Source organism: Vipera berus (assembly GCF_964194415.1).
Source record: "Vipera berus genome assembly, chromosome: 1".
In the NCBI taxonomy this organism is placed as follows: Eukaryota; Metazoa; Chordata; class Lepidosauria; order Squamata; family Viperidae; genus Vipera; species Vipera berus.
In genome coordinates, this window is record NC_138202.1 from 191,222,221 (window position 1) to 191,246,114 (window position 23,894).

The following is a 23,894-nucleotide window of genomic DNA, read 5'->3' on the forward strand; positions in this document are numbered from 1 at the left end:
TTGTTTTTATTTAATGTATTTGCCTTTAAATAAGTGGATTTGACAGACAAATCAACAAAGATGTTACCCAACAAAGATGTCTGAATTTTTGTCACTGATATAATAATACATTTTTATAATGCCATATCACATTGTACAATACTCAAAGCTTACCTGAACTTTTACTTCCTGATGGCTCAGCAAGGGGACTAAAAATGGTACTACACCTGAATCTATCACCATCTGTATTTGCTCATTCCCACCATCTGTGAGATAGGACAAAGCCCAAACAGTGTCCACAAGAATCTGTGCAAGGAGGACATGTTATATATTAATGTAAGATGGCAATTAACTTCTGAGTCAGATTTTCTATGCACAAGAGCTTCATGTTTATTACAGATTTTATACGTATTCTCTAAATTGTTTTCTATGATTTTCTTTGCTGTTTTTTTTTACTAATCGAGGAATATTAAAAAATTCTACCCCAAAACATTTGAAATAATGGCAATATTACTAACATTTAAAAGAAATCAAGCAAGGAGAAAATATTTAGCCCATCCACTGTAAATTTATTTCTCCTAATTGTTATTATTTTGATCCTTACTTTTGCGTGTGCCCACAACTCAGTAATTCAAACACATGAGCACAAGATGAATTTCTGACATATAAGTATTGTATGAGCCAAACAAAAGCAATAGAAAACAGCATTCTCCACAGTAGGAACCAGCATAGCATCTATTTTATCTACAAGCCGTTTGACTGCATCATAACTTCTATCACGTAAGAACCACTTATAGATCGGCAGCAGCAGAAAATGAACACATAAATAGAAGCACATGCATGCCTGCTCTCACTATGAACAATGAAACTGATTTCCAGGTTAGTGTCTAGAGGTTGCAATATTTATGAAAAAGTAAACATATTTTGCAAGTAATTTTTATAGCAGCAATTTCGGCAAAATGTAAGTAATACAGCTATCTGTTTAATAAATAATCCCCAGGAGAAAGAATATTCTTTTAGGATATACTTACATTTATATCTGTATGGTATATTAGAACACACAAGGCTGGTAAAATCTGTTGAGAAAAAAGGATTATCAAAGGCCATTAATATTTGGAAAGCAAAAATACAATATACCTTTCATACATAGTACAGATAGTCCTTGACCTACAACTATTCATTTAGTGACCATTTGAAGTTACAACGGCACTGAAAAAATGACTTATGACCATTTTTCACTCTTTCAGCCTTTGCAGCATCCCTTTGGTCATGTGACCAAAGTTCAGATGCTTGGCAACTGACTCATATTTACGATGGCTGCAGTGTCCTGGGGTCATGCGATCACCTTTTTGTGACCTTCTGACAAGCAAAGTCAATGTGGAAGCGAGATTAACTTAACCGTGTTACAAATTAACAACCGCAAGGATTCACCTGTGGAAATAAAAGTCGTAAAATGGAACAAAGCTCACTTAACAACTGTCTTGCTTAGCAACAGAAATGTTGGGTTCACTTGTGGCCATAAGTAGGGGACTACCTGTATAATCTCCAAAGGACAAGCTAGTGAGGTTATTTTACCTACTGCAGTTAAAGGATATTTCTCAAGTAATATATAAACTATATAGCACTGGATTAAATTTTTAGAGTTTCCACACTACTATCTTAGGTCCAGACAGACCTGGATTCAAAGCTTGAAAATTTCCACGTATTTGAAGTATTTCAGAGATTTCCCTGAATATGCCTTAAAGCAGGGGTGTCAAACTCAATTTCATTGAGGGCCGCATCAGCACTGCAGTTGCCCTCAGGGGGCCGGGCGGGTATGGCCTGGGTGGGCGTGGCCTACTGGGTGGGTGTGGCTAGAGTGCGTATGGCCTACTTGGTGGGCGTGGCCAGCTCTACATCATACGCATCAAGGGTGCCAATGGGGGCCTGGGCAGGAGTGGGACAGATCTGAGGGTCTCTGGTAGAAGGAGGGTCTCTGGGCCAGGGCCAAGGCAGTGGGGGCCGTTCCCTCACTGTTTCCAGGATGACTTCGCGGGCCACATGAAATCACTTCGCGGGCCGGATCCGGCCCCCGGGCCTTGTGTTTGACATGTCTGCCTTAAAGTCAGTATTTTCTTCACTAACAAAATTAGACTTGGAAGTCACAGTTGAATAAAATAGAAAGCAAACCTAATGAATAGCTAGTTATTGAAATGAGGCTCAGATGAATAAGCCTTAAGACAATATATCATATATTATGGGAAAAGGTGACTTGCGGTGCAGCTGAGCTGCAAAAGTACACACTGGTAGTTCTTTATTTACCTCCTGAACTGTCTCCATAGGTGGTGGGGGATCCTTATTCCTGCAGAGATTTACAATGACCCATGTGACGTTCCGGAGAAAAGTGATGGGAATGGAGGGATTGATGAAGGATAGAAGCGGTTTGACAACTCCCAGTGATATGACATAATCTCTACACTGAGGACCATCACCTACAGAAGTGAAAATTAAAAAAAAATTATATTCATAATGGCAAATCCTTGGAATGTATGCAGTGACATGTACGGGCACTGATGTTCTGTGACACAGATTCTATGTTTCTCCATTAGAAACTGCTCAGCAAAAATCTAATTGCACAATTTTGCATTTGTTTATGACAAGTTAAGCTAAATTCTCCAAAACATATTTTCTTCTTTAAATATGCTGCAGTAGTAAAAAAAAACAAACATACTTGGAGAAACATAGTTTCATCAGGTAATGCCAATGTATAAGATTAGAGTTTAAAGCCTTCAATGCCTATGAATTTATTTTTAGAAAATACTATTACTTACCAATAATATTCCCAAGGGCCCAAACAGCTTGTTCACAAACATTTTGATGCGGTGAATGGAGCAATCTTAAGAAAAGAGGTACTGCATCTGTAATAGAGGGATGCTTCAGTGAAATGTGATCTTCAAGATACACCTTGCATTTTGGTACTTAACAGAAAAAAAATAACACAAAAGTAATAGTTGAAATTCATCTAATATTAACTGGGAACTAGATTCCATGCTATTTCAGGAGGAAAATGAGTGAATTTTTATAGTAAGATATAAGCTACTTTAACCATCCAGAAATAATTCTTTGCTCTACAACACAAGAGATTATGTTTTGCAAAAAAGAAAGAAAAGCCCTGTCAGAATCCATTTATATCATATTCATAAATGTATGTTTCAAACATTATTCCATGGATTCTGCCATCTCCCAAAGAGGAGGGAATGGATGTGTATTGAACCGGTATTAGGCATTTCAAAGGAAAAGAGAAGCCTTTTGAACTGGGGAAACAAAAGGGGGGGCTAGCATCTGGCTTGTGTCACGGAAGAGAGCAATAAACATAAAAGGTCCTAAGTTCCTTTTTCCCACAAGAGGGATGATACGAGGTAAATGATGGGGGACTGACCAAATGGGGTTAAGGGGGGTTAAACCGGGAACTCTTTATAAGGGTTTAGTTCGTGGGACAATATTAAGTCCTGTCTTGTATTCCTACAACCAAGCATGTCATAGTAAAGATTGTTTTTGGACTAGATTTGATTCGAAGAGTTTTGTCTTCCTAAGACGTGGTTTGGGGTGGGTCCTGACATTAGACAGGACTTGCACTGGAAGTCAACCTGGAAGGAGAAACCTTACCGGGGGACTTTGCAAATAAATATGATGTCTGACGATGAAGCAAGAGAGGAGGGAAGCCCCACAGAGAAGGAGCCTTCCTCCCAGCCGAATTCCCAGAAACATTGGGAAGCTGAAACGCCATATTCCTCCTGGGAGGAAACGGTGGAGCAGCATGAATGAAAACCCCGATGGTCAATGGGCGTTGGAAGGAAAAGTGAGTGGGAAAAGGCTTCGGGAGAAGTGACCCTGAGACGGAGCGACCACCAACCGGAATGGAAACAAGAGATGGAGAACTCCCTGCACGCCAGTGAGGAAGAGCGGATTCTGGAAAAAGCTATTGACTTGATGAAAGCAACCCTGAGCTCACTAAGGGAGGAGAGAGCTGGAAACCGCAACCGACGCAACACCTGGGGTCGCAACTGGAGAGGTAACGGAAGGGATCCAACACCTGAAACCCCAGGGCCGTCCAAGGGAACAAGAGTCGCTGACTCAGCGGTACCCACCCCACCCAGACCCACAGACAAGGATCGAGATGAGGAGCGATACCCTTCGCGGCGCAGACAACGCTCCAGTCAAAGATTCCCGCCCCTGGAAGCAAAGTTCAAGGGGGAGCCATCACGACTGGGATTTTTCCTAACCCAAGTCCTCAGCTACATGGAAGAGTACGGACGGGACATCCCCAGTGACAAAACGCGCATCTAAATTGTGCAATCTGCCCTGGACGGGACGGCTGCAGACTGGGTGGTGAATCTGCATGACTCCAACGCCCCAGAACTCAACGACTTCAACCGATTCATGTCATCCTTGACGCAACGATTCGAGGACCCTTTGGCTGACCGGAAGGCCCGGGAGAGAATCAAAACGGTGAGGCAGGGCAGGCGAACAGTGGCCGAATATACCCAAGAATTCCGAGCCATCGCCAGCAAGCTGAACTGGCCAGAAGACATCTTCCTCAGCCATTTCAAAGACAGTCTAAACTACAACCTGTATGACGCTTGCCTGCCTCGAGGAGACCCCTACCATCTCGACGACTGGTATGTCCTGGCAGAGGAAGTGGAAATAGACCTATTGAAGAGACAACGCAGAGGAAAGCCATGGGGCCGCCTGCCACTCGAGCAAACACGTGAGGGGGAAAACCCACCGGCCACGGCTAAAAAATCAAAGGGATGTTTCAATTGTGGGAGAGAGGGCCACCGTGCTGCAGAATGTCGTTCGAAAGCCCCTCCACGCAAAACAGAGGCATCATCTTCCAAAAAGCTGGGGAAGTCTCAAGGCAACCCAAAAGAATCTTCCATGAAGGGGTCAGAGGATGTAGAGTCCACAATTCCTGCCAAAACCTGGGATTGGACTCCGGCCTACACCACAGGGGCGGTGGACACCTCAGAAGACAGCTCAGAGGGAGAACCATTGGTAAGTGGACCTCTTCCACCCATACTTAAGACAGTGACTATATTAGCTTCCTCTATACCTAAAGCCATCGAAATAAAGGCTCTGATAGACTCTGGCTGCATCCGCTGCCTCATCAGCCCAACACTGGTGGAGAAACAGCATCCCAGTGAGGAGGCTAAAACAACCAATCTCCTTCAGTCAATTAGACGGATCTATAGCAGGGGGGGACCAGCTACCCTAGCCACTTTACCAATCCACATGTCCCTAGGGTCTCATGAGGAAGACATAACGGTTATAGTGGCCCCAGGCATGGAATGCCCAATGATTTTAGGACTGGAATGGCTGAACCCCAGGATAAACTGGAGGACAGCAGAACTCAACTTCCCAAAAGGGGAACAGGAAAACGTAAAACCCCCAAACACCCCCCAACCCAAAGGGAGGGGACAGCAGCAGTGGGGAAAGAGAAGGGGTTACCAGAGATACCGGAGGAATACAGGGACCTGGCTGAGGTTTTCAGTGAGGAGAGGGCAGATGAGCTTCCCCCCCCACCGCCCCACAGACTGCACCATAGAATTCAAACCCGGAGCAAAACTCCCAAAACCCAGGATGTATGCCATGAGCCCAAGGGAAATGGCAGAAATGGAAAGATTCATAAAGAAAAAGTTAGAAAGAGGATTCATTGAGCCTGCAAAACCCAAAGTGGCCGCCCCGGTTCTGTTCAGGGAGAAGAAAGATGGTTCTTTCCGCTTGTGTGTGGATTACCATAATCTGAATACAATTAGTGAATGTAATCTGTACCCCCTTCCCCTAATGAAGGATATGCTATCCCACCTATCGAAAGGAAGGATTTTTACCAAACTAGACCTGAGGGAAGCATACTACCATATTAGGATTAAGGAAGGAGACAAATGGAAGACTGCATTCAACTGCCCAATGGGGTGCTACCAATTCAAAGTATTGCCATTCGGACTGCAAGGGCCCCCCGCAGTCTTTATGCAATTAATTAATGATGTGCTAAGAGAGCACCTATATAAGGGGGTCCTGGTTTATCTCGATGACATTCTTATCTTCACAGAAACCAAAGAGGAACATATCAAACTAGTCAGAGCAGTCCTGAAAAAGTTGCGAGCTGCCCATTTATATGCTAAATTATCGAAGTGTGAATTCCATCAGGAAAAAATCGACTACCTGGGATATCGCATATCTCCAGAGGGCATCGAAATGTACCCTGAGAAGGTCAGGGCAGTATTAGAGTGGGCACCCCCCCCCCCCGCACACGGAAGCAATTGCAAAGTTTCCTGGGGTTTGCAAATTTCTACCGCCAATTCATATCCGCATTTGGCCAAATAGCCATGCCCCTCACAAATTTGTTGAAAACGAAGGGGGGGGGTCCTCCGTGAAACCCAGCCAGCCTCTAAAATGGTCAATGGAATGTCAAGCAGCATTTGAGAGGCTAAAGGAACAAATTCCCATCGCCCAGTACGCTCACACAGAGAAGGCCTCCTCAGGGTACCGTCGGCTAGACAATGTCAGCTGGCGACCCCCAGGGGGAGGGCCTTCTCTGTGGGAGCGCCAGCCCTGTGGAACCAGCTCCCCCATGAGCTTCGGATGGCCCAAGATCTCCAGTCCTTTCGCCGTGGCCTCAAAACACTCCTTTTCCACCTGGCTGACCTGGACTGACAGGGATTTTAATTATGTCTTTAATTTTTAACTCTAATTTTGAATTTATTTTAATTTTAATTTTAATTTATTGTACAGAGGCCTTTAATTTTAATTTTATCTTAACTTCTGTATTTATTATATGTTATTGTTGTTAGCCGCCCTGAGTCCTTCGGGAGATAGGGCGGCATATAAGTCCCAAAAATAAATAAATAAATAAATAAATAAATAAATAAATAAATAAATAAAGAGACTCTTTTCTACTGAACCTGTACTTAAACACCCAGATCCCAACAAACCTTTTGCAATACAGGCAGATGCGAGCAACGTAGGAGTCGAAGCCGTATTACTACAAAAAATGATGAGGGGGCGTTGCAACCTTGCACATATACATCCAGGAAACTTACAGAAACTGTACAACAATGGCCAATATGGGAGAAGGAAGCATTCTCATTAAGGTGGTCGTTATTAACATGGCACCAATTTTTGGAAGGAAATAAAATACCTTTCCAGGTCTGGACTGACCACAAAAATTTAGAAGCACTAAAAACGCCCAGGAAACTCACTCCTAAGCAAGCCCGCTGGTCCCAACACTTTCACCGATTCAATTTCACTCTCAAACACTTGCCGGGGGGGGGGGGGGGAAGAACTTCCTGGCAGACGCATTATCTTGCATGCCCCAATATAACAGCACACAGGTAACTGACTTTAAACCACTCGTACCGGAACAACAACTGGCAGCACCAGTCACCACCAGGGCACAAGAATTAGAATTCCGAAAGTCCTTGGAAGGGGACGAATGGTTCCAGAAAAATAGGCATGTGTGCACTATTAAAGATGGGTTACCTTGGGTGGGTGAGAAGTTATACATACCTGCCACCCAGAGGACCAATTTCATGCAACTGTGCCATGATACAAAATCAGCAGGACATTTCGGGTTTGTAAAAACATTACACTTAACTAAAAGGCAATTTTGGTGGCCATCTATGAAAAAAGACATAGAAAGCTATGTGAGCAGTTGTCAAATTTGTGCAATGGCCAAGAAGTTACAAGGGAAATTGCCAGGACTGTTACAACCGGAGGCGAATCCCTCAGCCCCATGGAAAGAAATAGCCATGGACTTTATCGTAGAACTACCAGAAAGCAACGGAAACACCGTTGTCTGGACTGTCACTGATCTGTTCTCTAAGCAAGTCCATTTCATACCTTGCCAAAAAATTCCAACTGCAAAAGCATTAGCAAAACTTTTTGTACAGCATATTTACAGATTGCATGGGGCACCACAAGGCATCATATCTGACAGGGGGGTGCAATTTACCTCAGCATTTTGGAAGGAATTTTTATCCCTGTTAGGAACTACCCAAGGACTGACATCTAGTCATCATCCTCAAGGAAATGGCCAATCTGAATGGTCTAATGCAGTACTTGAGCAATATTTCAGATGTTATATAAGTTTCCAACAGACGGACTGGGCGGACCTACTGCCTTTTGCAGAAGTGGCATATAACAATGCAGTTCACTCCAGCACAGGTTACACTCATTTTCAAGTAGCTACAGGCCAGAGCTTCAACCCCATACCTGATCTAACCCCCAAAGAACCGGTAATTCCAGAACTAAAGGAATGGATTGCTCAGTTACAATACACCTGGCCTATTGTCAGAAATGCGTTAACAGAGGCTAGATTAGCACACAAGACACAGGCAGACAAGAAAAGAGCCGATCCCACACCATTCAAGGTGGGAGAGATGGTATATTTGTCTACAAAATACCTTAAGTCTCTCCAACCCTGTAAAAAACTAGGACCAAAATACATTGGATCTTTTCCAATTAAAAGAATCATAAACCCAGTAACAGTTGAATTAGGACTACCTAAAAACCTTAGACGAATACACCCAATCTTTCACTGCAGTCTAATAAAGAGAGAACAACAATCTCCCCTACAAACAAAAATTCCACCACCACCACCTCCCATCATGGTGGAAGGGGAACAACATTTTGAGGTGAAAGAAATTCTGGATTCCAAGAAACATCATGGAACAAGCCAATATTTAGTGGCTTGGAAACACCTCCCCTCCTCAGAAAACGAATGGGTCAGCAAACGCCATGTTAAAGCACCAAAGCTGCTTAAGAGATTTCATACAGAATATCCGAACAAACCGAGTTAACATTTACATATTTTTTTTCTTTTTCTTTTTTTTCTTCCCCTACAGATGGACACATCTTTTTTCTAAGGAGAGTGGACTGTCAGAATCCATTTATATCATATTCATAAATGTATGTTTCAAACATTATTCCATGGATTCTGCCATCTCCCGAAGAGGAGGGAATGGATGTGTATTGAACCGGTATTAGGCATTTCAAAGGAAAAGAGAAGCCTTTTGAACTGGGGAAACAAAAGGGGGGGCTAGCATCTGGCTTGTGTCACGGAAGAGAGCAATAAACATAAAAGGTCCTAAGTTCCTTTTTCCCACAAGAGGGATGATACGAGGTAAATGATGGGGGACTGACCAAATGGGGTTAAACCGGGAACTCTTTATAAAGGTTTAGTTCGTGGGACAATATTAAGTCCTGTCTTGTATTCCTACAACCAAGCATGTCATAGTAAAGATTCTTTTTGGACTAGATTTGACTCCAAGAGTTTTGTCTTCCTAAGACGTGGTTTGGGGTGGGTCCTGACAAACCCACTCTTATTTATGGAGGATACTTTCCAAAACCTTCTCCTTGAAATGGACTGAAAGATAATATAAACATTTGCAACCTTCCTAGAGTAATAATTTCTGACTCACTATACATTTTTTCATTTTCTGTCACTAGATGGAGAGGATGGGAATTGCACATTTAAAATATTTCAGTTTCACCTAAGCTAGGAGCTACTTTCAAGGTTGTGAGAACATTAATTAATATTTGTATTTACATTTTCTCTGTTGGTATAATATCAGTCATTCATAGTTAACATTTCTGCAAGGCATCAATGTCTAGCTTAGCATCAGAGATATGCCTTAATTTATAGGAATGGCCTCATTATCTAGCTATCATTCTGACTACTGCTATGGTTGGGAGTAGGATTCGTTTTCTCAATCAGATCTAAACATTATGGGAGCAAAGATAAAGAAACACCATAATTGAGGTATAAAGATATAGACAAGCTTGTATATAATGATGGAGGTCTTTAACATAATCATATCTGAAATTATTTAAAACAGGCAGCAGCATCCCATTCCCCAAAGAAGTATTAATGACTCCATGGACCCACTAAATGGCACCTTCCAGGATGCCTTAATTAACCAGGAGGAACATGGATCGAAAACATAAATGGTTCAGTTCACAATTCCGAAGTTTCTTTCCATCAGAACCAATATGTCATGCAAAAATTATATACAGTACATGCCATATATGCACATAGAGGAAATTATATATGTTTATTATATTGTTAAAAGGTATTTCATTTCAATATTAAATATTTAAAACACTTACTAGACTGTACAACAGCTTGAGTCTGTAAAGAAGTGCCTGATGCTATGTTAGTCAAGGCCCAAGCAGCTTCAAACTGTAAGGAAGGACTGTTTATAAAAAGACAAAAATACAATATAGTAGCAATAATATCTACAAAATGCAGCAAAGAGGTTCTCAGTTATTATGAAAGCATTAATTCACTACTCTATAATTAAATTTTACTATATCCATTCCTTATGCGTGCTTACAATATCACTGAAAAGCTGACCTATTTTGATGATAATTTCAGAAATTATGAGCACAAATATAATGCACAAATGTTTATTTTGGCAGAACATCAATGCATATTAAATTCCTGACATGATTTTTTGTTTGACAGCTGCCTTTTTATTTCCTGGATTTTCTAACAGTTTTCTAATAGTGAAACCTGTTGCAGCACTTTGGACCCAATCTGAACTATTCAATAATTTGAGTATGGGTCAAAAAATTCTTGATGGTCTTTAGCACAGCTGTGCACTGATGTATAGTGCACAGATCATTTTGCACAGTTGTAGTCTATTTGTCACAAAGGTGATTTTCCTGTACATACCAAATAAGTTCATCCTATCTTCTCTAAAAGTAACTTTTGTAACCCACTCCAGAGGATTAATAGATTTACATTTCAAAACACCTTCTGTCCTGGGGTGGGTAATCGTGAAAGCCAGGGACATTTTTTGAGAAAGTAAGAATGCATGGCAAGAATGCAAAATGGGGAGGGTTTGGATTTTCCATTGTTTCCCCTCAATTTTATCTCCTTTTGGAGGACGTTATTTTTGAAGATAAATTAAGCTTACTCTGTTTGCACTAAAGTTTTCGTGTATTTCAAAATGAAGATAATCTTGCTGCCTATTTGGGTCATTATGGCGGTATGGGACTCCCAGACAACAGTCACCACCACCACCAAGTGTATGAGGATTTCATGAAGTTTTGGGAGCTCAAGTTTACCAACCCTGTTTCACTGCATACAGGTGAAGTCAAGAGTTCAATGCTGAAGCTGTTTTTCAAGTTAATCGCTATGCTCTACATGTAAGAATATAATACGAACCATGCTTAAAGCCCTATTTAAAATGACCTAAGTAGGAAGCCATCACCACAAAATGTGATAGCAAATTCCATATCAGCTCACTGCACAATCTCAAATGTAATAAAGAAAAATGTCTTTCAGTGGAGGCGTTCAAGCCTTTTCAAATCTTTTGGTTGTTTGTCTTCTGATCCTGGCCTATAATATACTTTTAGAGATGTAACGATAAGAACTATAAACAATATTCTAAATGGTTACATCTTACATATCTTACATAAAGGCATTACATAACCTTAATCCTGAAGATGGTGACGAGACCTTTAATAAGATCTTATCAGATAGGCAGATTCAATTTGGAGAAGGTAGTCATGGAAATATCTAGGACCTGAGGCATGTAGGACTTTCAAAGTGATGACCGGTACCTTAAGTTGCATTCAAAAGGTGGCAGCCAATGAAGCTCCCACAGTAGTGATGTTACATGGGGGAACTTTAGTGCATCATAAGTACTTGGACTGCTGAATGATGCACCAGCTGAAGGTTCTGGATAATCTTCAAGACAGCCCCATGAACAGTACACTGCAATAATCTGCTGATGAGATGACAAGAGCATGAGTAACTTGACTGAGGCCTTCTGACTAGGAAAGGTCACAAAAAGCTGACAATATGTAATTTTTTATTTTTTTTAATTTTTATTTTAATTCCATTTATATCCCGCCCTTCTCCGAAGACTCAGGGCGGCTTACAAGCTTAGCAGTAGCCTTCATTCTATGTATATGCCTGCTTATTAGGGCCTTCACACACACCCCCAAGCGGCATTATTACAAAGTCAGCTTAATTGCCCCCAACAATCTGGGTCCTCATTTTACCTACCTCGGAAGGATGGAAGGCTGAGTCAACCTTGAGCCTGGTGGGATGCGAACCTGCACTAATTGCAGGCAGCTGGTGTTACTTAAGGAGGCATTAGCCCACTGCTCCACCAAGGCTCTTTGTGCATAAGCCTTTGCATCTGCCGGCTATTTAAGCAGGAACTGTTCAAAAGGACCCTAAAGTTGCAGAGAATTTCATCAGAGTAGTGTTACTCTGTCCAAGTCAATGATAGCTGGATTTAATCAGCTTCCAAATCCACAACCATTCAAATTGGTAGAATTAAGTCTAAGTCTGTTTCATCTCATTCTTAAAATAAGTTAAGTCACTTTAAACAATCTTGCTGAATGGTTATCCAGATACAATAAAAGCAAGAGGTAAGCTTTCTTTGCTTCTTTATTGCCACGATATGGACTTGAACCTCTTAACCATGTTTGGTGACATTCATTAACCTAATTAAACTGGCTACCTACTTATTAGATCCCTGCCCCTACTGGTTGGTGAAGGCCACCTGAGGTGGGGAGAAGAAAGTGATATGTAACTGAGTCCATGAAGCACTGCTTGCTTAGTTGGGAGAAGTGGTACCATCTGCCTTGCAGGTCCTGCAAGTTGCTGTCTTTTAAAATAACTAGTCCAGAAAGTAGCATCATGGGCAGTTATAGACATGCCACAGTGTGCCCATATAATACCTCTGTTTCATGAGCTGCCCTGGTTATCTGTAGACTTCTGGATGCAAAATACTACTTATCGTTTATAAAGTCTTTCATAGGGCCTGGTTATTGGAGAGACTTTCTGTCTTCCATGGTTTCAGCCAATCCTATACAATCCAGTATAGTAGGCATACTCTAGATACCATCAATCAAACAGGGTGGTATGGTGGGACCTAGGAAGAAGCATTCTTGTTTATTAAATAAGTTAGGCCATGATTACCTGGGCCCATAGTCGTCAAAGTGGTTGAGATTTTACAACCTGCCTCTCTCCTCTCCAGAAAGTTAAGTTGAATTCTCAAAGACTGAAAGGTGTAGAGAATGCCAAAACCAACCCTGCGAGTGTCAAACAGACCATCACAAAAACACAGTCCTAACTAAGGAGTATAACGAGGAGGGGGGAAAAAACAGTATCCCAAGGATATAAATCAAAGGGGCGGGGGGGGGGGATTTTCAAAAAGCAAATGGCTTTCCACCAAAATGGCAAGCACTTTCAGCTACTAGAATTAGAAGGGCAATCTATTATAGGAAACAAAAAGTGACAAGAATAAAAAGAAAACACAGAGAAAGGAATACTGATGACTACATGTAGACTGTGCTGAAAGAGCACAATTTGTGCAGAATTTGTAGAATGACTGTGTAAGGTAACAAATAAAAACAACCATCATAACCAGAAGCTTATTAATGTTAAGATGTGTTTAAACTAGCAAAATAATATTACAATGTATTTACAGACAAGTGTTCAAAATAAAAAATACATTAGGAAGAGTAAAGGTTTGGGATTCTTAATGGCAGTCTTTCAAGAAAAAAACTTCAATTTATATTATAAACATTTAGGAAAAAAGCACTACTTACTTGTCATCCCTTTCTAGACATTTAACCAATATTGGTAAAATTCCAGATTTTATTAAATCATCAATAGGAGGATTTCTATCACTTGATAATAATTTTCTGTAAAATTAAAACAAAACCAATCAATAAAAAATATAATCTGAGGAAAAGATGAACAATACTTTAGTCTTTCAAATAAAATAAATGCCTACCTTGCAGCTTGAACAGCACTCAGCTGGATAATAGGGTTATCGCTAGTAGCGTTCTACAGCAACAAACAGATTTCAAAAAATTAGATTAAATATTAAAAGAAACCCAGCTGAAAATAATAATAATTGTTATCAACTTACCTGTAATATAGTTTCTAGTGTAACATTTTGCTTAAAAAAGAGAAAGAAATGGTTTAGTTCCAACTTTCATCAGAATTCACTACTCTCAAAAGAATAACCAGCCCACGAACTTTAAAATAATGTTATATCAAAATATTATATCAACATTATAGCATTATATAATATTATATAATGAATGTTTCCATTTTCCTTATTAATCATACCCAAAATGAAAGAAACATAAATAGAAGTAAGAGCTTCAATACAACGTAAGTATTAATGACAGTGTAATCTAGACTCAGACATACAAGCTGTGGCCTTGCTGATCACTCTGAATGACAACCACTGTAAGTTTTATTTGGCCAATTGTTAGAATTCAGAGGGTTGTCCAAAACATCTAGCAGGCATCTTGTCAACCTATTTCAATATAAATTAACAAAAAAGAAATATAAATTAAATATATAATGTATGGGGGGGGAAAAAAAGTAAATATTACCAATGTGGTCTTTAGTTTGTCTTCCACATATTTTTTCCTCTCTCTTAGGTTTCAAAAAGTTTTCTTTATTCTAGGGAGATTACATCCTCCTTCTCTCAGTGAGAGAAACTGTAGAGAATGTGGTTCATGATTGGCCAGCAATGCTAAACAATGTTATGATATTGGGAAAAATAGTCAAAAGGGGATAAAATCTGGGAGTAGAAAATAGATAGCCCTTGACTTATGACAAAATTGGGACTGAAATTTTGCTTGCTAAGAGATGTGGTTTTTAAGCAAGTCATCACACAACCGGAACCAATTTTTTGACCATTTTTACCATGGTCCCTTAAGCGAATCATGTGATCATTAAGTGAATCACACAGTCATTAAGCGAATCTGATTTCTCACATTGATTTTGCCTGTCAGAAGCCAATTGGGGAAGATCACAAATTACAGTTGTGACCTCAAGATACTGCAACTATAAATACAAGCTAGTTGCCAAATGACCAAATCATAATAATGTGACCGTAGGGGTATAATATATTAAACATTATGAAGCAGTGGACAGCATGGAAAAGAGGCAGTGAGATTAATTTAATAAAATTAATATGTTAACATAATTGTATGATTGATCAATTACATAACTGAAATAAGCAAAAGGAAATCCAGGAAGACCAGTTTGAAAGAGTAAAGGAAGGACAATTAGAAACAGTGTTTCCATTAATTAAATAACTTACTGCTTTGAAGTCAGCATCAACATCTGAATCTTCTAAACTTTCTTCTTGGGGCACGTTTCTTTTTTTCAACAGATGTTCATCTCTTTTGTTCTGAAAAGAATGAACAATTTTAATTATTTTTAATGTTTATTTACTCTTCAAAGTAAATTTTAAACAAGCTTTACATGTATTAATATTAGTCATGCAAAATTCTGTAACTGATAAATCCTTTAAATACAAAGGATTATCTATGACTGAAAAGTTACCTATGTAAGTAAGGTGAAATATATAAATAAATATTGTGAATGGGTGCATTGATTGATTATGTGCCATCAAGGTGATTTCAATTCTTAGCAACAACATACATAGATTTTCTCCATGACAATCTGTCCCTAATCTATGCTCCAGGGGTGAAAAGGACCAAGGCCCCTTTAAGGAAAAGGTGGAAGAGACAACATCAGAAAAAGGAAAGGAAGCAAGGTTGTCTTGCAGCAATACAAGCTAATTTGAGGGCTAATCCACATGGAGCTCCATTTACATCTGTCCTGTTTGTCATTGTTCCCTCCCTAGAGACTAAAATGGACAATCTGAAACTTGAGCTGGTCACAAACAAGGAGTGTATATCAGAGTTGGTGACCCCTTTGAGAGCTGTATGCAACGAAATTTCATTTTGATGTATGCCGATTGGTGTATTCAAAGTGACAAAAAGGTTGTTGTTGTTGTTGTTATTAACATTGTCCTTCAGGTCTTTCAATGGTGTACCCTTTCCCACTGTCGCTTAGTCCAGGGATCCCCAATCTCTGGGCCGCAGCCCACTAGTGGGCTGTGAGCTGTTTACAACTTGGCTGCAGAAATGGTGGGCAAGCTCGCGGGTACGCATATCCCCACTTGCACAAGCAGCGGGCAAGCTTACACAAAGGGAGCTGCATATGCGTGTGCTTGACAGCCGCTCCCACGGAACCATCCCCTCCCACCAGTCCGCAAAGCTAGAAAGGCTGGGAAACTTTGGCTTAGTACACCCATCTTTCTACTGGTTATCTTCTTCTCTTTCCTTCCAGCTTTCTCAGCATTAATTTTCTCAAGAAAGCCAGATCTTTGCATAATGTGTCTAAACTGGAGTATTTTGTGCCTTAAGTGAGAACTCTTGGGTTGATTTGTTCCCTGATCGATTTGTTTTCTTGACTGTCCACCATATTCTCAAGAGTCTTCTTTAAGACAAAAGTTCAAAAGTGTCAATACTCTTCCTATCCTGCATTTTCAATGTCCAACTTTCACTTTCATTGAGTATCACATGAAATACCATTATTTGTACGTTCTGATTTTTGTAGGTAAGAGTATAGAACGTACTTATATCTGAGCATCTTTTCCAAAGCCTTCATTGCTGCTTTACCAAGTGGTAAGTCTGCAGCATATTTCTTTACAAATATTCTGGAGGAGAACTTATATTAGCAGATGCTTGAAATATTACCTTATGTGTACTTTCATACAAGCAGGCAGGAAAAATGTAGATAGTCTGGGATGTTTCTGAATTTAATACAATTTAGTACTCAATTAGAAGCTCTGAATTGAGAGAGAACTCAAAAGATTGTATTACATTAATGTAAAAACTATAACTGAAAGAAAACAATGGTCAAGTCCTAAATTAATGTTATCAAAACTATTTCAAGCAATATATTGAATGAAATGAACTGCAGATCATAAAGCATATGTGTCCTGTTTCAGTCCATACACCCTCAGGGAAGCCATCACATATGTGTATAAACCAAAATAAAAAGGTTTTTTTCATTTTAGGTCACTGTAACAGTTAATGACAGAAGGAAAAAGTTCTCACTCTTGTACAAAAGTTCTTACTACTCAAAGTGATCAGAAATAAGGTTCTTATTTACTCCTCTCTTTTATCCCTTGCTGAGATGCTAAAATACCCAAAGGTTTATCTTTACTATCAGATAATAAAGGGTCTTCATCTGCAGATACTAATTCAGTTAAAACAAAGTCTTCTTTAGACATTCATAAACAGTAATGAAATGATTATAATAGATTTAAATGAATTTACAAATAGGAGTATTTCTAAGCTACGTTCGCATTTATTGTAAAGTTATGCAAACAATTATATTTCAAGACTAAATATTCCACAGTTCCAATAAACAATTTCAACTTTCACTAGAACTGATTCAATACTATTGTACCTTTATCACAAGTGTTCCAATCTTGAAATAATCCAACAGATTTTACAGGGCTGTTCTAAGATCAAAATCATTCTAACTAGGGTTACAATGGTTTTAGCGAGGCTACAAACACCCGTTTTGTGTCTGAACAGTTTGTACTCTGAATGTTTTGCTCTTCTACTTAATTCTAAACATATTTTAACACACTTATATTTTTAATATACTGAGCATAAGCAACAGCTGCTACTTAAAACAGCAGTTGGCTACTTCATGTTTTTTACTATTTCTGTACAAAACTCTAAATACATTACTTAGAAATAAGTATCTGAGTTCAATAGGGTTTACTTCTAAGTGCATTTATACAGAATTGTACACTTCAAAATAAAAAAAACCAAGCAGTAGTAGATAATGGCAAGAAAATAACCCTTGAAAATGCTGAGGTGGGGACTGTATATATGCGTAATTAAACCAATTGCTACTTTAATATTTTTTATAATTCTCTCATCTCAAATTTTAACAATGCATAGAAAATAAAAAAGGGTACCACACTCTTTCTTCTACTATCCCTATTTGATCCTAGCGCTACAAAGGAGATGAAGAAGCACAAAGGCAGTTGCTTTTCTTCTTTCCAATCTGGTGTTATGAATGAGGTAAGTAGCACAATTGTAGCTGCTCTAACCCCACCTCATTAACCGTTTTTTCAACTGACTTTTCTTTTCTGCCTAATGGTTGCTAGTACAGACTAACTGACAAAACTGTTAAGTCGATTTTCCCATTCTCCCTCAGCATTTCCCCCCCCCTGCCTTTTACTTATTTAGGGAAAGGAGCCCTTCCCCTCCACCCTACCAGTAGTGCTTCCACCAAAATTACCATTACCATAAAATTCATGCATTGCTTCACTGGGTTAATCCAGGCACAAAGTTTTTCTCAAAGCTTCTAAGACGAATCTAGAGAACAATGCAGTTCCAACCAAGCATGTTGTCTCCACTCCAACTGAACTTACAAGCTGTTTGATATTGGGAAGCAAGGCCATTCTAGGCCTACGTTTTTCTGATTCTCTTAGCTATAGCTTTGACTTACAGATGGCTGCTATCTCATAGTTTTGCTCCCTTAATTTATTTTGTGCTCACACAAATATTATCAGATCATCAGATTATTCATACAATACCTCATCCTTTTCTACTCTTGACATTAAATTCCTTAGTTTAACAAAATGTTTCTACTTACACTTCATCTATATCATCAGATCAGGTTAGCAGTTCAAATTTTATTCATAAGATTATTAATGTTTTCAGAGAAATAATGTGTTTCAGATCAGAGTTTTGAAAAGAGTTAGTGAAAAGCAATAAGCAATAGGAACCTAATTTTCACAGTTCCCTAGCAGAAATATTGGTAGTGTGAAAAGAAATGTTGAAAAAAGCAAATTCCATGAGTCACCAGAACAATCACTGATTGGTGCGGTAAACTTTGGACAACGATCCCATTAGTAACTTTATGGATACCACTAAGGCATGGGAATAAAATGCTCACAGAAGGGAGTAAAAAGCAGAATTAGAATAAACAGCAACACTATCATATAGTTAAAAAATGCTGCAGTTAAATGTACCAATAGTGACTCCTCAAAAAACTGTAATTAAAACCCACAGAAAATAAAACTATTTTTTGAGGAGACACTACTGATATTCTGAGCACCACTGGGGATAAATATGAAGGAATTTCCTTGCCCTATTTCTCCAGTAACCTCAAATGATGAGCTAAAGCTCTGCCCATATTAAGAGCTGTGTGAACAACTTTAGCTAAGTGGAAAATAACCCATGATTAGAAAAATCAATACTATCTGTGAGATATTTCTATAATGTAATGATGATTTAACACAGAGGTCCCCAACCTTTTGGCACCAGGGACCAGTTCCGTGGAGAGAGATTTTTCCGTGGACCGGAGGGTGCGTGGTTTTGTGTGCTGCCTGCATCCTGCAGATGGGGCTTTGCTTGTTTATGCAGGCCGGTTGCTGGCATGCCACAGACCGGTACCGGTCCATGGACCGGGGGTTGGGGACCCCTGATTTAACATAACATGAAAATGCACTCAGTGTAGAAATTATTATATACTTACTTTTCTAAGTTCAATTGTCACTTCATTTCTATGTCTTCGCATGGTCTGGAAAAGAAAACTAACATGAAATACAGAAATTAAATGCATTTGTATGTTTGTTATATTTGTAAACCACCAGGTGGGAGCCAGTTTGATGTAGTGATTAAGGCATCAGGCTAGAAAACTTGAGACTGAGTTCTATTCCTACCTTGGCACAAAGCCTGCTTGCGTGACCTTGGGCCAGCCCCTCTCTCATAGCCCTAGAAAGTATGGAAATCACTTCCAAAAATCTTGCCAAGCAGGCAGTCTCTGAGAATTGGACACTATTGCACAGAAAACCCCCCCCACCAGATAGAGAAAATGTCTCCTAGTGATTTATATCAAAAAACATGAACACTTAAAAAAAACTAAAATCAAGATAAAGCACAAATGTACCATAATACAACAGGCATGATGATGGCTATTCACTGTCCAACAGCTCTCAGAAGCAGCTCTGTGTGTATTAACTTCCATAAGGCCAATATCTGACATAATCCTTCAGACTCATAAGATATGGATTACTCAATTTAATCCTTTGGAAACGTTAGAACATTCACAATTACATTACACATTATGAAACTACATGCTATAGGTCTGTTGATTTTCTTGAGTGGTGGAATGGAAAATCATTTAAAGTGCAGATCCTCCACTCTGTTTCATGGGACTCTAAGGTATACCAAGAACCTGATAAGATTCCATGAGAACTAAGCCCTCCCCCTCAAAAAGGTTCACTCAAAGATAGCCAATTTTCAATCAGCAGAGTTTTCCTTCTTGATTGTGGGTTCCATGGTTCTTTTAACAACAGATTCTGCACTCTGGAAGTTTCAAAACTCCTGCTCTATTCTATAAAGATACTCCTTGAACTTCTGCTTGTTTAATAATGATCCAAAATTATGACAGCCATGGAATGGGTGCTTTACAGCCTATAAAGCACTCCTGGCCATCGCAAAACATTGCACCACAACCCCCATAGTCACACTCAGGTGAGCTGAGTACTTGGCAACCTGTTCTCACTTATGACCAGCTGCCAAGCCATTTGCAATTGTGTGATTACTATTGGCAATCTTCCCAATCGGCTTCCCCAGAAATTCAACAGGGAAGTCAGCAAGGAAGACAGCAAACTGTTGTTACCTACCACACAAGTGAAATTCTGTCAAGACAGGCGTCTCTTTGAGAGCAACAAGGAGGAAGGAAATTTCAGCCAGGAGGTAATCTCAGTTCTCAAGTTGAATGAGATTCTCCTTCCTCACAAGGAGCCCTTTAAGAGCAAATGAGCTGCCCACCGAGCTACAGAAACAGCAGTCAGATCCCAAGATCTGACCTCCATGCCTGCAGCCCTATAGCCGAATTCTCTTCTGTACATGGAGCTGAACCTGGCAGGCAACTCTTTCATTCCTTCCACTTAAGACCCAGGAGACGGCTGAACAACCATAATCAGGAGTGCTGGAATTGAGGTTGTTGAGCTAAGCAGTCATGTGGGTGTCTCACTTAGCAACTGCTTTGCTGAATGACAAAGATTCTGGTCCCAATTGTGGTCATAAGACAAAAACTACCTATATTTCTCTCTCCAGAAACACCTTAGAAAAATTGTTCTGACAAAGAACCAACAATACACGCAGACCTGACTGCCTAACAAAGATAAAGAACTGTTTTGAGAAAAGAAGTACAAAGCTACTCAAGCAATGACATGTACTTACTGCACAAAACCTGATGGAAACAGCAGCCTGTATTTTAAACACTCATTTTGGCAGTGCAACTTTAAGTTGAGATCTGTATTATATTTACAACTACAGGAAACAACATAAAAATATACCTACACAATGGGAAGCAAACAAAATTATGGGAGTGTAATTCGGATACAATATTTGTGTGTAATTCTGAGATTCCTGCTGACCATGAATGCATTCTATTCCTTCTTCTATTCACTTGTAAAACAGACTAAATTCTTGTTGCCAGCATGCTCCAGTTCAGTAATGAAAAATAAGCCATTATTCTGACTATACAGATATGACAAAGTATCATTTTTTTTTTAAAAAAAACTGGCAATGTATATATTATTACTGTCTTATGTTACCTCTGGAATTCTCAGTCACTATTTAACTTATTTTATAATACCGGTTGTCCTCACTTATCAATGACATATGAGCCCAGACTTTAGGTCATAATCATTGCAGTTGTTAAGTGGCTCACTATAAGACCTGATACAATTGTATAACCATTTTTACAATGGCCAGAAAGCAAGTCACCATTGTCATTAAGTGAACCATGTGGTTGTTACATGAATACATTCTCCTGAATTGCTATTTTTGTGAGAAACTGGCAAAAAACGTAAGACATGATCATGTGACTTTGGAATGCTGCAGTCAGTCATAAATGCAAGCCACTTGCCAAATGCCTGAAAATTTTCTTCCAAAAATCATCAGATTAAAATCTGTGATTTTGGAAAACATCAACATATTCTTCTTGATTGAGGGATGGGTAATAGATACCATATACAGATAGTCTTTGACTTAACAAACATTCAAAGTTATGACAGACCCCCCCCCCCAAAAAAAGCTCTTACAACTCAGTTTTGAAGTTCTGCTGTTGGATGCCTCTGGCTGTTGTTTGACTACACTTTGGGGAACTCGGCAATCATCCTGTAATTATGGCTGTTTACAGCACCCCACAGTCACATGGCCTTGATTTAAGATGGTTTTGCCAGAAACTGGTGTATACTTCTCTTTCTGGCAAAACCTGGGTTCACTTAACAACCATGAAGTTCAATTAATGATCCCCCCAAAAAGGTAAAAACTAGTCCAATCACATCTGTTTTACGACTGTCATGAACATAATTGCCGAGCTCAATTACAAGTACTATCTGCACTTGTATTTTAATCCAAATGCTTTCAACATTCCATCTCCCTTTCTATTGCTATGCTTCTTCCTTGAAGTACACTATAGTTGCTGTATACCTGTCATCGTCCTCATTCTACCAGATATCCTTGTATCTGTTGAAACAGTATCTCTTTTCATGTACTACTAAGACATCTTGTACTCTGAGCAAGCATTATATACACAAGACAATTACTTTTTTTGAATCAATATTTTTTCTTAATTTTCATTGGGGAGATTTAATAGACTTCATACAGCTACTCACATTTTCTTTTACAGTACAAAAAAATTATTTGAAGTTCTTCAAGGTTTTTGTCTCCAGTCCCACAGGATTCAATATAAACTATTGACAGTAAGTGCTTAGGACAGGGGTCTTCAAGCTTGGCTCTTTTCTGACTTGTGGACTTCAACTCCCAGAATTCCTCAGCCAGCATGCCTGGCTGAGGAATTCTGGGAGTTGAAGTCCACAAGTCAGAAAAGAGCCAAGTTTGAAGACCCCTGGCTTAGGAACACGCACTGAACACTTATTATGCAGGAGCTCTTTAAATAAGCCACATCTTTTTCATGCTTGCTGCTGTTTTAATGAATCACATTAATTCTATGGCTCCTTTAAAGATGTGCTGTTTTCATATTCCTGAACATTCTAATGCACTTTGGAATGCACAATCACTTTGAAACATGTATACACATCATATTTTAATTTAAACAAACTGGAACAGGTATAAAGGAATTGGATAAAGGAACTGGATTATGTTTAGCATAGAAAAGGCATACAACAGCGATCTTCCAAGTATTAAGAAATGTCACATAGATGGCAACCAAGACCTATTTCTACTGTCTTAGAGTATAGAATAATGAACTTCAGTTAACAGGAAAGATGGTTCCAGGTGAATATCAGAAAAAAATTCCTAAAAACAAAAACAGCTTGATAGTGGAGCCAACAATTACTTAGAAATGACGCTCTAGTTTGGATTCTTAGATTGAATTTAAATGGCTCCTTCTAGCTTTACTATGGAGGACTTGTTTTGCCAGTAATTCCTTCAATGATCACTTTTATAGATGTTGTAATTTGTAAATAATCTGCTATGAATTTTCCAATGCCACTTGTTCTGTATTTATTTTGATATAGATTGTTAACTGGTGTGAGAACATTTTTATTTTGTTAAAAAAGTATTAATATTAGGCTACAACTTCAATAAACCATTAAAGTACCTAGAGATCAAGGTAATATATTTGGGATTGTCTTACAAAGATAACTAAAGAGAAATATGCATGCATTTCATTAGTGCTATTTTATATAACGGCATTTTGAAGGGGCTTCTGCATCCTGCAATACTAGAATTAAATAAGATCTATATGACATCACGTTCCAGATTGACAAGAAGATGTAATTCTTCAAGCAACACATAATTAATCTACAAAATTCACTGTCACAAAAGCCAATACTAGGCACTAGCTCAGCATGTTGCAATGTAAATGTGCTCTTCTATAGAATATGGTATTGCAATTTCATTTATTCCCCTCCACCCTCAAAAAAGTCAGCACTTTGTGATAACTGGACACGCTCTGCTTTTCTTGAGTTATCCTAAAACTCTTCTATGGCAAGAGGTCCAGTGAATTTGGTGTTATTTTCCTCTTT

General features: G+C 39.1%; 1 protein-coding gene across 1 annotated transcript in view; it reads right to left on the reverse strand.

Annotated features, from left to right (window-relative positions):
* The window catches only part of KPNA3 (karyopherin subunit alpha 3), a 41,174-nt gene that overhangs the window by 10,928 nt on the left and 6,352 nt on the right, over positions 1 to 23,894 (reverse strand). The window contains exons 2-11 of the mRNA XM_081313192.1: positions 19,364 to 19,408; positions 15,108 to 15,197; positions 13,917 to 13,946; positions 13,779 to 13,831; positions 13,591 to 13,686; positions 10,126 to 10,211; positions 2,790 to 2,876; positions 2,281 to 2,450; positions 1,011 to 1,055; positions 154 to 285 (exon numbers count right to left, since the gene is read on the reverse strand). Coding sequence (XP_081169318.1) covers positions 154 to 285; positions 1,011 to 1,055; positions 2,281 to 2,450; positions 2,790 to 2,876; positions 10,126 to 10,211; positions 13,591 to 13,686; positions 13,779 to 13,831; positions 13,917 to 13,946; positions 15,108 to 15,197; positions 19,364 to 19,408 — 834 coding nt within the window. The remainder of the gene's footprint in view (positions 1 to 153; positions 286 to 1,010; positions 1,056 to 2,280; positions 2,451 to 2,789; positions 2,877 to 10,125; positions 10,212 to 13,590; positions 13,687 to 13,778; positions 13,832 to 13,916; positions 13,947 to 15,107; positions 15,198 to 19,363; positions 19,409 to 23,894) is intronic.